This window comes from Falco naumanni, chromosome 3 (genome assembly GCF_017639655.2).
Source record: "Falco naumanni isolate bFalNau1 chromosome 3, bFalNau1.pat, whole genome shotgun sequence".
NCBI lineage: Eukaryota > Metazoa > Chordata > Aves > Falconiformes > Falconidae > Falco > Falco naumanni.
The window spans coordinates 2,934,853-2,946,837 of record NC_054056.1 but is presented as its reverse complement, the minus strand read 5'-3'; the positions used below and the strand labels follow the sequence as shown (position 1 = coordinate 2,946,837).

The 11,985-nt window shown below is 49.2% G+C and overlaps 2 protein-coding genes across 7 annotated transcripts; both read right to left on the bottom strand.

Annotated features, from left to right (window-relative positions):
- Positions 1 to 72: 72 nt before the first annotated feature.
- Positions 73 to 7,379, bottom strand: MEAF6 (MYST/Esa1 associated factor 6). 6 transcript variants are annotated; one of them, XR_005826762.1, is made up of 8 exons: positions 7,233 to 7,378; positions 6,995 to 7,110; positions 6,833 to 6,920; positions 6,297 to 6,342; positions 5,454 to 5,646; positions 2,044 to 2,101; positions 1,378 to 1,411; positions 73 to 891 (listed from the first exon to the last, which is right to left on the bottom strand). XR_005826762.1 is itself a non-coding variant. In XM_040586106.1 (8 exons), the coding sequence occupies exons 1-8, from the start codon at positions 7,326 to 7,328 to the stop codon at positions 883 to 885; spliced, it is 612 nt and encodes a 203-aa protein (XP_040442040.1). In that variant the 5' UTR covers positions 7,329 to 7,379; the 3' UTR covers positions 73 to 882. The 6 variants fall into 6 exon arrangements, 5 of the variants coding, with proteins under 5 accessions (XP_040442040.1, XP_040442041.1, XP_040442042.1 ...); XM_040586106.1 differs by lacking the exon at positions 2,044 to 2,101 and adding an exon at positions 2,205 to 2,234 and having other exon boundaries at positions 7,233 to 7,379; XM_040586107.1 differs by lacking the exon at positions 2,044 to 2,101.
- Positions 7,380 to 8,072: 693 nt separating this feature from the next.
- SNIP1 (Smad nuclear interacting protein 1) lies at positions 8,073 to 11,882 on the bottom strand. Its single transcript, XM_040588091.1, has 4 exons — positions 11,666 to 11,882; positions 11,444 to 11,540; positions 10,345 to 10,934; positions 8,073 to 9,679 (listed from the first exon to the last, which is right to left on the bottom strand). The coding sequence occupies exons 1-4, from the start codon at positions 11,842 to 11,844 to the stop codon at positions 9,415 to 9,417; spliced, it is 1,131 nt and encodes a 376-aa protein (XP_040444025.1). The 5' UTR covers positions 11,845 to 11,882; the 3' UTR covers positions 8,073 to 9,414.
- Between the last annotated feature and the right edge of the window lie 103 nt (positions 11,883 to 11,985).

Genomic DNA, 11,985 nt, shown 5'->3' with positions numbered 1-11,985 from the left:
TCCTCATAAAGCAGATGGAGCATAAAAAGCACTAGGAGTCAAATTTTGGACTGAACAAAACATGAGAAGAGAGACAAACATGTAACTTTTATTGTTTATGTACAAATGACAGAAGTTGGTATTAAAAAGAGAATCCACCCAATCTCAAACATAGCAAAGAGCAAGATAGCTTTGAGCTCCAGCCCTCCCTGCCTCTAAAAGCACTGCGTAAATTTTAGGAGATGTTGCTTAAAATTAAAGCTAGAGAAAAGGGTTAACCACCTTCTTCTCTACTTGAGGAAGAATCAAAATGAGCTGTTCCACAAAATGAAGAACCTTCCACTCTACACGGATTAAAACAAAGAAACCAAAAGTCATTTTGTTAACTATACACTTTGGTTTAAAAAAAACCCAACAACACAATAAAACCAACAAAAAACACAAAACAAAAACAAAACTACAAAGCTAAGTATTGGCAACGGAAGTAATCTAAGTCTTAGAACATGGATGGGACATACTGAATCATACCCCAGTTCCAGTGGAAAAAGCAATACCTCTCCATAGGTTTGCAGATGACAGGGGTGGCAGCAGCAAGATCAGCCAATATTAGGAAGTTCCCAACTGAGGTGGAAGCACAGAATAGTCAGGAATTCAGGACTACTACTACTACTATTACTAATACTACTACTACACCTTAGTCTTCCTGCAACTCAGGTGATTTAAAAATGATGCAAAGTACATGGTCCAAGATTTTCTCCCCCCATCTAAGTTCTTTAGAGCGAGCCACTCCCATCTGCAGACACTTGGCCAGAGAGCTGCCATCATGCTCATTCAGTCGACTGGCACTTTTCTCAGTGGGGATTCATGTAGACCTAAATCCCGGAAGCATCAGCACTGATGAGTCTAGTAGTCCTGCAGAGAAAGGAGAGGACAGGCACACTGAGACGCTTCTACCTTCGATTCTGCTTGCAGAGCTGGGATTTTCAGTCTTCTCTCATTTCTACATACCATTAGTTGCAGGCAAAACAGAAAAGAGGCTTTTTTCTTGTAGCTAAACATTCAAAAGAAAGGACCCTTCAAAACTTTAATTCAAGAGCGCATCAACTCAAACCAGATGCTTTTAACGTTCCAGATCATGACAAGATAATAGGATGCAAAACAGCTTTTTTCATAAAAAGTGTGTAGGACTTAACTGTGACCTAGCTTCGTAACAAGCCTACCTGGGCTTATTTACTGTTAAATCCACAAGACAATGCTTCTTTCATACCATGAGATTCCTCAACCACGAAAATAAGATCTTAAATTACAGCAGAGGGAGGCTTTTTAAGCTTAGGAGTCAGTCAGCCACTCAAGTCTACAGATGAGCAATGAAAACAACGACAGAGCACTGATACTTACGGCTCTTGGCTTTTTGTTTAACTTGAGATCAATCCTGTGGTTGGAAAGATAAGAGAAATGTCCATTTCAATACATTAAGCCAACACTAGAGTTCAAAGAACCAGCTACTGCATATGGCACAGGCTACAACAAAGACTATTTGGTTAATTCAATCCACATTCTCAATTCGGCTGAGCCAAATCACTGTCCCAATATTACTGGACAAGAAAGCAGCAAAGAGACAGAGAGTGGATTCTTTATAATTTGTCAAAATGCATATTCCGTCCACTCACAAAAAGAGTTAATAAAGGTTCATAATAAAAATCACAGGGAAGTTATGCAGCATAAAGAAATAAGGTTAAATACGCATGCTCTATGTTAATTTGTTAGATGTGTAACTATGCCATAGGTAATTATTCAGACATAGTGGTAATGGTTATTTACTTGGAATAGAGATAGGAGTTTAAGATGACAGGGGTTATACGAGTCAAAGGTACTGAGTTTATTACATTTTTCCAGAAGGAAATATCCAAGTCTACACTAATCTCCTTCAGAAGCAAAGCCAGAAGAATCAGTTTTTAAACTAAGTTTTTAAGTTAAAAAGTTTATCTATTTAAAAATGAAATAGAAAGGTAAAGAAGAGTGAAGTTAATTTAATTTTGCTGAAGTTATTAAATAAAATGTTACCTCCATCACGCTTTTCTGTTTTTAAAAAAAACTTCCCAGCCTAACCTAATATACATACCTACAATTAAACAGATAAACTATGGGTTAGAAAGGTCTCAAAAGGCACATTGGTGTCTACACACTAACAACACAGCACAAGTACTAATTCAAGTCAAACTTACTCAAAGTCATAATCAAACATGCCAGACGGGCTGAGGGGCAGCATTTGAAAGGAAGAAAGCAATAGAAATTAATATACTAATGAATTAAATAAATTAGTTGATTAGCCACCCTAGCGAGATTACTAAAAAATAAAATAAAAATAAAATAAATAATAAAGCCAGTGTTCAAATGCCATAAAGTGCTTAAGATATCTTAACCAAAATTGGGCATAAAAAGCACTCTAGACGTGGCAATCCAGAGTCCCCCTCCCCAATCGGATTTCTGGGAAAAAAAGAGGTGTTAGGACAGAGGCAGAGTGGTTTTATGGAGGGAATTTCAAAAGGAAGCTATCGGATACTTGAGAGTGCACACTAGCTCACAGGCAGAGAGAAAAACGGATTTGCTTGCAAAAGCAAACGAGCGGGTGGTCAGGAAGCAGTGGCTTTGTCTAATTATTACGGCAAAGCAAAGCTTGTTCAGGCAGAGGTGGAGACGACACGGAACTAAGTGGCCAACTCCGCATTCGAACGTTCTCATAATGCACGCGCATATGCACACACATCCTCTTGCACTCGCCTCCTTCAGAGAGCTAAAAAGAGAAGACGGTCACTTGGCCAAAGCTAATGACAGTTTGGTAACATTCCCACCCCTCGCCTCAGCATTCACACGGACACCACGGCGCTGCCCTAGAACCAGCTCTGCCCCAAAGCTAACGGTGTATTTGTTGGAAAGGACTTATCATCAAATCAGCTGTAACTTAGTAGCTTTTCAGCACTGAATTTCTAAGAGGAAACAATACTGTTTTCTCCTGAAATAGTTTCTAGCCATGAAAATTGCTGAGCACACAGAAAATAACGGTCTTGGCATTCCCATGGTCTCAGAGGGAACAGAGCATGAGTTCAGTAAAAACACTTTGATTTCCACCTGATGCCCTGGGTTTAAGGGTGGGGAGTTAAGCTGCCTATTCACAACAGTTCTGCCCAGCCCGAACCCCACCTTCCACACCGCTCTGGGTGGCATACAAAGCAGAAAATCCAGCGGAGTCAGTGCACCTCCTGGGTGCCTGCTCCCATCACCTCCCCGCTCTTCAGGGACAGGTGAGCAGAACTCAGTCGTATGCTGGCAAATGGAAGAGTTTCTGAACAAAAAGACATGCCAGTATTTCTTTTTATTTTTCTCTTTTTCGTTCCATGACACTCAAGAAACAGACACACCGGTCCCATCTGAAAGAGCACTCTGGGGTGTAATGCATTTTAAAACACTTTGCTACACTTTCAGTAGACTGGGACTGTTTTGTTGTTGTTTCTCTTTTTTAATCTAGAGGTACTTGACAATTGTTCGGTCTTTTCTGCCAAAAATTTAGGGGACAGTCAACAATGGCAATCACAATTTTAACAGTTTTTATTAGAAACTTATTTATCCTCTTTTAATTATCTATCTGGCCATGCTAAGCATTACAAAATAGTCAATTACTAACTTACTAAGCCCTTCTGTAATGTAGATGCATCCGACGTATCTCTTGGGATGTTAAGAATGGCCATACCAGATCAGACCAGGGCTCCTCACGTCCAACACTGTCCCAGACAGTAGACAGCATCAGCTGCTTCAGTGGAAGGAATGTAGAAGAAACCCCAAAGCAACACAACCTGTCAGTAGGGCAGTTTCTTCCTAACTCCTGTCACTAAAGTTCGGGCTATGTAACGGAGCAAAACAATTTATATTATTTACAGCTTTTGTATTGCACCCCGCTGCATCTGCACTGGATTGGTTTGCTGTCCATTTAAGTGCTTAATTTTATAATTTGTTTGAAAAAGCAATTTTCTTAAGCGGTACTTCAGTTTTACAGACCGCTTCTCTGAATTTGTCTACAGATGTAGTTTCTTGTGTTATTACTGAACTTCTTTCCAATTGCCTACAGGCCAAAAAAAAAAAAAAAAAAAGTTTTGAACTGCTTTGGATTCCCAGCTCATGAGGAACCAAAGGGACATCCAGTACTTTAGGATGTTTGCCCAACAAAAACTGCTGTAGGAAGAAAATTCTGACCTAAGAATTAAAGACACGCTAATGACTCACAACCTGATAAACAAATAAAATTAGTTAAACATTCTTCAAGTGCTATACCTACCTCCGTATCTACCAAACCAACCTTCCCCCAGCAATCTTTGTAAATTTTTACCACTTTTCTTGAAAACATTTCTCTCTTGTGATTGTATGGGAAGGTCCCTTAAAGAGGAAAGTAAAGCCCATCCATACATAAAGCCAACAAGCTCAAAGTTAGCAAGAACACTTTAAAAAAGCTCCTTCTAATAATCTTTAGGCACCATTTGCAGCAATCGTTTCCAGTGGTGCAATTCTGCAGTAAATGTCTCCTCTCCCCAAGGCCATGGATTTCCATGGTTTTTTCCCCTTAGGCCCCAGCTCCACAGTGCACTGGCAGACGGTGTAGAAAGCCCTGGGCTAGCTCTGCTGGGGGACACCGAGCCATGGCTAAGCAGCCCGTTATGTGGGCCCACGGAGGGCAGTGCTGTAAGGCAGGGAGCTTATTTCAGATTTCAAAGCCATCAGCCCATCACGCTGCATCATGCCATAGGGGCATACCGTAAGGGCCAGAACCGGTCATCTGAATTCAGCCATAAAGAGTTCAGGAAATCTTTGTTTCACATGAACTTAGGTCAATTTAGTAACAAACACTTTGAGGTCAATGTGACAAAGCAACTCTTCTATGCCCTAATCAAGAGACCCAGTCTGGGATGTGCCAGCTGAAAGGGTTTGGAGTGGAAATCTTAGTGAAGATACCAGGAGTATCCACAGCTCTCAAAACATTTCAATTTGCTTTTACACTCTCCTTCTCCACAGAAAGTACTGACATTCCTATCTTACTTGGTTCTACGGAAACCAAGAAGCAAGGACAGGAGGCCAGGACCGCACTCTTCCCCTACTGGAAGGAAGGCAGCTTTATGACTCTCCTGGACAGACAGAACTGAAAAAGCCTGGTCAAAAGCACAGCTGTACCGGAGCTGGGGTCAAGCGCCCTGCGCTGCTTGTTTAACTTCTTCCGTGTGCTTTCCCCTCCTTGAGACACTGGGGCAACGGGGTCCTGAGGAACACTACAGGATGCACACAACTGAAACCCAGAAAAATTACCAAAACGAGCCACCTGAGCTGCTCAGTATTCTAACACGTTACTAGCTCCTTTCACATCATACAGTAAACTCAATGACCGCTGACCATTCAGAAGATACGACAAGGCGGCTGCTGGTACCACTAACCTGTGTCGATTTTTGTTCTTCCGTTTTTTGTGGCTGCTGTGGTGGCTCCCAGAAGAAGTAGAGGAAGCAGCTTTCTGGGGTTTCACCCCCTGCACAGACCCATCCAGCTCTTCAGCATCCTCCTGGTTGGGCTCATTCTCCTGATTGTGAAAGTCTGGAGAAGTGTCACTTTCTGTGCCACTGCCTGGCTCCCCTAGAGCGTGACAAACACAGACGAGCACAACAGTTACCTCCCTGCAGCTCATCTCCCAGGCTGCCCTGGCAAAGCCCTGCATGGAAGAAGCAACTGCCAGCAACAGTACACAGGGCAGCAGACACACTGAGCCTTATGGCACCAGGAGGTACATAAGAGAACCTGAAAAATATTTCTGAAGGACAGCAAGTGGCCTCCTCGGTAACTGAAGCACGCTAGAATTGCAGCTGATTTGGTATTGACTACAAACCCATTTTTTAAAATCCTGAATGTGTGGCCCCTTCCCACATCACCTGCAACTGACTGACAGACACACAAACAGAAACCCATCCCTTCAGCTCTACTCGCCTCCTTCTTCAAAGAGCACGAAGTCCATTTAAATAAGTTTTATGCACAACAAACCCTTGCTGAACATGAGTTTTCTCGAGAAAGGAAGCTCAACTTCTGTTTCTCACAGTGCCACTTTGCCGACTTGCGTAGCCTGCGGCTGTGCTGGGAGGAGGCGGCAGCCAGCCTACGAGGAGCAGCCACAGGTCCCGGGACAGGGAGCAGCGAGCACAGCACGAATCCAGACAACTGGAGACAGAGCTGAACGGTGGGGAGCAGAGTAATTCTTTCCCAAGTCTGAGAGAAATGAAAAAGTGACTTACGCTTCTCAATGAGCTGGTCCTGAACTCCAGCTAAAGCACTGACCGCCTAGAAAACCAAAAGGGGCGTTAATGAAAGCTGTAATCCACTTACCACTTTCCGAATGTTCAAAACCACAGAGATCGCCTCACAGAGAAAGACACATCAGGCTTTTGCTTGAAAGAACATATGACCTAGCACCAGCAGAAGGGGGTTAGGAGCAAAAAGGTAAGACACAGATGGCAGTGACAAGTGTGTGGCATGGGTGGTTCTTGACTGCAACTCCCTTTCGCCTCTCCGGGCACTAGGAAAAGGGTTTCTGAAAGAGGCTGCGATGTGGGATGAAGGTGCTTGGGTCAGGGGTGACAGAACAGAACAGTGGTCCTGCAGCAGCCTGAGAGACCGCCACGGGACCAGCTGCACTGAGGAGCACTAAGAGGTGGAGGGGACATCGATGGGGACAGGGATGGGGACGGGGATGGGGCAGGGGATGGGGATGAGGCAGGGATGGGGATGGGGCCACCGGCCAGGCCCCGCTGGGGCCAGGCCTGGCACTCACCGCAGCCGAGGTGACCGAGGACTTGCTGAAGAGCCGCTCAGCCTCCTTGAACTTGCGGTTCCTTCGGTCGTTTTTGCTGTTGGAGTTCCTGAAAAAGAGAGAAAGGGCGTCGCGGGGGCCCGGGGGGCGGGCGGGACCGGGCCGGGCCGGGCCGGGACTCACTTCTGGTTGGTGAGGTAGCGGTCCCAGCCGCGGATGATGTTCCCGTACATCTGCGTGTCCTCCAGGTAGCTGCCCTCGAAGGCGTAGATCTGCCGCTCCAGGTTGGCCAGCGTCTCCTGCCGGGCACAGGCAGCGCATGGAGCGGGCCCGGCCCCGCGCCCGCCCGCGGCCCAGGCCCCGCCGTCCGCCCGCCCGCCCGCGGCCTGCAGGCCCCGCCGCCCCCGGCCCCGCCGCTCACCGCCAGCTCCTGCTTGCGCTTCACCAGCTCGGCCAGCTCCCGGCGGGTGTCGGGGATCTGCGGGGGGCCGCCGGCCTTGGCGTGCAGCGCGGCCATGGCGGCGGCGGCCTGCGCGGGCCGGGCGGGGCGGGGCGCGGCGGCGGCTGCGCTGCCGGGAGGGGCCGCCGGGGGCAGCGCCGAGCCCGCCCCGGCCCGGCCCCGCTCCGCCCCGCCCCGGCCCGGCCCCGCTCCGCCCCGCCCCGGCGGCCCCCGCCGGCCCATCGCCCGGGCGCGGAGGGGTGATCAGGGCCCGCCGCCAGCCGGCCCGGAGGCCTCGGGTCAGGCCCTGCCGGGGGGCGGCCTCGGTCTCGGCCGCAGCGGGGAGCTGGCCCCGCGGGCCCGGCCCGGCGCAGCCGCGGCGGGGGGAGGGGGGCGGCCGAGCCGGGCGGGGGGCGGCAGCCGAGCCGGGCAGGCCGAGCCGAGGGGCGTTCCGTGCCCCCGGTGCCCCCGGTGCCCGCAGCCTACTCAGCCGGGCGCGGGCTGCTGTGAGGCGACGCGCGACCCGCGCACCCCCGCCCCACTCCCTCCCTCCCCACCCCCCCCAGCCCCACGCACCCCCGCTCACCCCCCCGCGCCCCCCACAACCCCGCTCGCCCCCCGCAAGGCCTGAGCACAGGCCTGAGCACAGGGATGCGGTGCGAACCCCCTCACGCACACATCCCCCCCCCCCCCCCCAAATCACACAATTTTTTTTTTAAACTCACTCGGTGACCTGAATACCGAGATGAGCATGGGAAGTCCATCTATTTCAAGGAACACGGGAGAAAAAAAAGACAGTAGGGACTAGGAAACTACCAGTGATTAGGGCTAAATTTACAAATTCTTTATTTAAAAATCCCTGGTGTATATATAAAGGAGATCCTCCTAGCCAAAACTTGTTCTATCTACTGTTTGTAGCCCCATGTCAATGCCCCATATTTACACCATAAATGTTCTAGCCTGTGTATACAATATGCAACACTTGTATACACAAAGTATATACAGAGCAGGTACAAATAGCTTGTGACCAAAGAACAAACATCCAGGCAAATTAGTAAACGGTGTGGAAAATACACATTTCTTATACCATAAAGCAATGGGGAGGAGACATCCAAAAATAGGCAAGACTTTCAGTGAGTGGGATTGTTTCTTCTCTTCCCAAAGCAGCGTTTTGCTTCACAGGGAAGAAGACTAATTTCAAACAGGTGACTTGTATAACTTTTCATAAAAAGAAAACTTAAATAGTGCAAACTGTGGTTAAAACATGTCACCACGTTAAAGGTCTTTACGCGTAATACAAATGAAACCAAGGAGAAGTTATTCATGGGGCAGGGGTGGCATCAGAAATAAAGGCCCCAGCTTCAGACCCATACACTCACCATCCAGTAACAGCTTCAGCACCACACGCTGGAACCATGCCGGGCAGACGCTGGCCTAGACCTCAGCCCCCAAATCACAGGATCCCCACCTAGAGTCCCAGGAAGTGTTTAATTTTGATTTCAAATTACCTTGTCGTTTTCAGGTAGTGTAATCCAGCGAAACATCCGTCCCTGAAAGTCATCACAAGGCAAAGGAACTGCCCAAAACATACAAAGACAAGAGGGGCTTTGCAACATTTCCACCTTCTCAGTCATGAGCCGGGTAAATCCTCCTGTCTAGAACTCCTAACAGGCAAAGGAATTCGGCAAACTACCAAACAAGACTTCTTACAAAATGCACCGGGTTACTTTCTAACTACTAAAGTAGCATTTTCAAAGGGCTATAACAAAACAATTAACAAAAATAATTTAAAATATGCCAGCTGTGTTTTACACCGTTTTCTAGAAAAGGACAGTCTTTCAACATCTGTCGAGTACTTCCAGCATCAGAGCTTTCACTTCCAGGTGCTCTTTGCTTGTCAGAGGGGGGGAAAAAGCAGAAGAGAAGAAAAAACAAAACAAAACCAAAACAACCCACCTGTATTTCCTGATATGCAGAACTATCAAAAATGAATAATCAGTGAAGTCCCCCAAAATAAACTATGAGAACAGACCAGCAACAGAAAAAGGACTTTAAGGCAATAAGAGGCATCGGTGCTGAGATGCTCCAATGTTTACATCCCAATGCACGTTCAACTGCAATGAATTCCTCTCCCCTGCCCGCCCCCCAATTTCCTCCTCATCTGTTAACTGTCAGACTCTTCCTCCTTCTCATCATCATCATCATCGTCCTTTGTGTTGGCCTCAGATTTATCTGAGGATTCATGGAGAAGAACATATTCCCTGCTACTGAACCCAAACTTCAGTACATCCTTTTCCTTGAGTTCGTAATAACGCTGAGGTTCAATCCGCTGGTTATTTAGAAAAGTGCCGTTCCCAGAGCCCAGGTCGATTATGTAGGGCCTCACTCTGCGGCCAACGGTACCATCCGCACGCGTGTACTCCACAAGCCTAGCAAAACAAAAACCACCGATTCAATCACAGCAGCAAGAGACAGAAAACATACTCCAACAGCAGACACGTCTTCCAACATGCAAGCCCCGGTGCTGTTAATGCGTATCTGTCCTTGCAGAGATCTGAACTAGTCTGATGAAAGCGACATGAAACCGCGTGAGACTGAGCAGATTCTGACAGACTGCATCACCTCCTAAAATTTCTGATGATATAATACAGTAATTCCGACAACAGAACAGATGGCCATTCCCTAAGACGGCATCTTTGTCTTCCGCAGCCAGCAACCCCTGCTGCTTCAGATCTGCAGACTTTGTTGTGAAAGACCAAATGAATAAAACCTCTCCTTGAAATACTTTTACTGCCAATTACACCTGCCAGTTTATTTCAAGTCAGATACACACACAGTTCTGTGATTAACCCTGCTGTGTTATTTGTCCTACTAAAAGGCTGCTTGTGGTTAAATGAGAGCAATCGCAGATATTTTTGATTACTGCTAGGATGATACGCCACAGCGAAACATAAATTCCATCTCTCTCTAACATACTTACACCAAATTCGTACCTCTCAACTGTGCATATCCAGGGTTTTTTTTGTTTGCAGGTTTTTTTCCTCCATAAATTCCTGAATAATCCTGTTTCACCAGCAGGCAGAGTAATACTTACCGGTACTGAAACACAGCATGCTGCTTTGAGCAGGAGGGATGGTCAATGGGGATATCTGCGATTCTGCGGTGCCTGCCCAGAAGATAAGCACTCTGCCTGTGAATGTACATGACCGGGAGAAACTCATCGTTTTTGAAAGGATAGAGGCGCCACCGCTTCTTCGGAATCCGTGCTTCGGGGGGCTCACTGTACTTAATCACAACACCTCGGAAAGTGTTGGTATCCTCTAGAAGCGCACCAGAGAGTTCAAAGCTTGGCTTCTCTTTGTTTACAGAAGCTTTTGCTTTAGGTTTGTTATCAGATTGCCCGAGTTCTGGATTCTGGTCAACACCATCGCCTTCGTTATTTTGTCGATGCTCTCGTCTTCTCTCGTTATAAAACTCCCTCTCAGCCTGCTGCTCACGGATGTTCTGAACATCTCTCTCTCTCTCGTGGCCTCGAACTCCAGGCCTTTCATTTGCATTCTTCCTTCTGTCAGAGTGCTCTCTGTGTCTATCTCTGTCACCGCTTCTGTCTCTCCTATGTTCTTGTTCTGATGAGTATCTCTGCTTTCGCTCCTCATTTCCTCTACGACAATGATCATCTCGCTCCTGTAACAAAGAATCACTTACAGTAATGTATTCAAAATCAGAATGAAAGAGCAGTAAGCCTGCCGCGTTTTAAGAAATCACAGTCCTACACACGGACAACGCGTACTTAGATATGCTGTGTGCAGAACTAACACGAAGCGAGGGGAACTTAGTTCCTTGCCAAACTATCTGGATTCTTACAATCTGTGCCGAATAAAGCAGGATGAAGAAACAGCACGATGCATCACCTGCTCCCGAAATGCAAAGCAACTCGTGGGGGCAGCCTGGGTAGGGGGCAAAGGCCGGGTTCAGGTGTGTGTGTGAACGCCCGGTGGGTTAAGGCAAAGCCTGGGGCGGGCAGCAGGAGCCACTAAGCGGCTACGACCCCCCGACCCTCCTCTTCCGAACAGGCCGTGCTACAACGACGGGAAGACAGTAGCTGCTAGCGCGCGGTGGCTGTCCGTACCTCGCACGGGCGGGTCCCGTTGCCGCTGGGGCCGGGCCCCGGGGCTACCGGCTGCGCGATTTACCTGCTTCACCTTCACGGCGGCGTGGTGCGGGCTGCGGCTCCGCCTGCCGCGCGGGGACCGGCTCCTCCGCCCCGACTTGCTCTTCCTCTTGGGCGATCTTGAAAACAAGAGGGGTGTGTGTGGGGGTGGGGGTGCGGGGGGGGGGGTGTGTGCGCCGCGGAGCCGCGGAGCCGCGGCCGGGCCGGGCGCAGCGCGGGGCCCGCTTCCACCGGGCCGCCCTACCTGCTGCTCCTGCCGCGGCTGCCCTGGCGCGGCCCGGCCGGGCCCCGCCGCTCCTCGGCCGGCGGCGACTGGCTGCCCCGCGCCGAGCGGGAGGCGGAGCGCCGGGGGCTCCGCTTCTCGGCCTTCACCGTCACCTCCCGCCGCCGCCGCTGCCGCCGCCGCTCGGCCGCCGCCTCCATGGCACCGCCGGCCGCCACAAAGGGAAGCGCGCGCCGCTTCCGGCCCGCGCGCCGCCACCCGGAAGCGCTTCCGCCGGGGGCGCCCCCGGCCGCTTCTGCGCCTGCGCCAGGCCCGCGCGTGCGCGCTGCCCCCCCCTCCGC

What these genes read in the sequence shown, in the direction of transcription:
- MEAF6 (XM_040586105.1), bottom strand. Translation starts at nt 7,328, where the DNA reads ATGGCCGCGCTGCACGCCAAGGCCGGCGGCCCCCCGCAGATCCCCGAC. An exon ending in AGCGCAAGCAGGAGCTGGCG is followed by an intron (nt 7,111 to 7,232) that starts GTGAGCGGCGGG and finishes TGTGCCCGGCAG; the next exon opens with GAGACGCTGGCCAACCTGGA. An exon ending in CGCTACCTCACCAACCAGAA is followed by an intron (nt 6,921 to 6,994) that starts GTGAGTCCCGGC and finishes TCTCTTTTTCAG; the next exon opens with GAACTCCAACAGCAAAAACG.
- SNIP1 (XM_040588091.1), bottom strand. Translation starts at nt 11,844, where the DNA reads ATGGAGGCGGCGGCCGAGCGGCGGCGGCAGCGGCGGCGGCGGGAGGTG. An exon ending in AGCCGCGGCAGGAGCAGCAG is followed by an intron (nt 11,541 to 11,665) that starts GTAGGGCGGCCC and finishes CTTGTTTTCAAG; the next exon opens with ATCGCCCAAGAGGAAGAGCA. An exon ending in CATGCTGTGTTTCAGTACCG is followed by an intron (nt 9,680 to 10,344) that starts GTAAGTATTACT and finishes TTGTTTTGCTAG; the next exon opens with GCTTGTGGAGTACACGCGTG.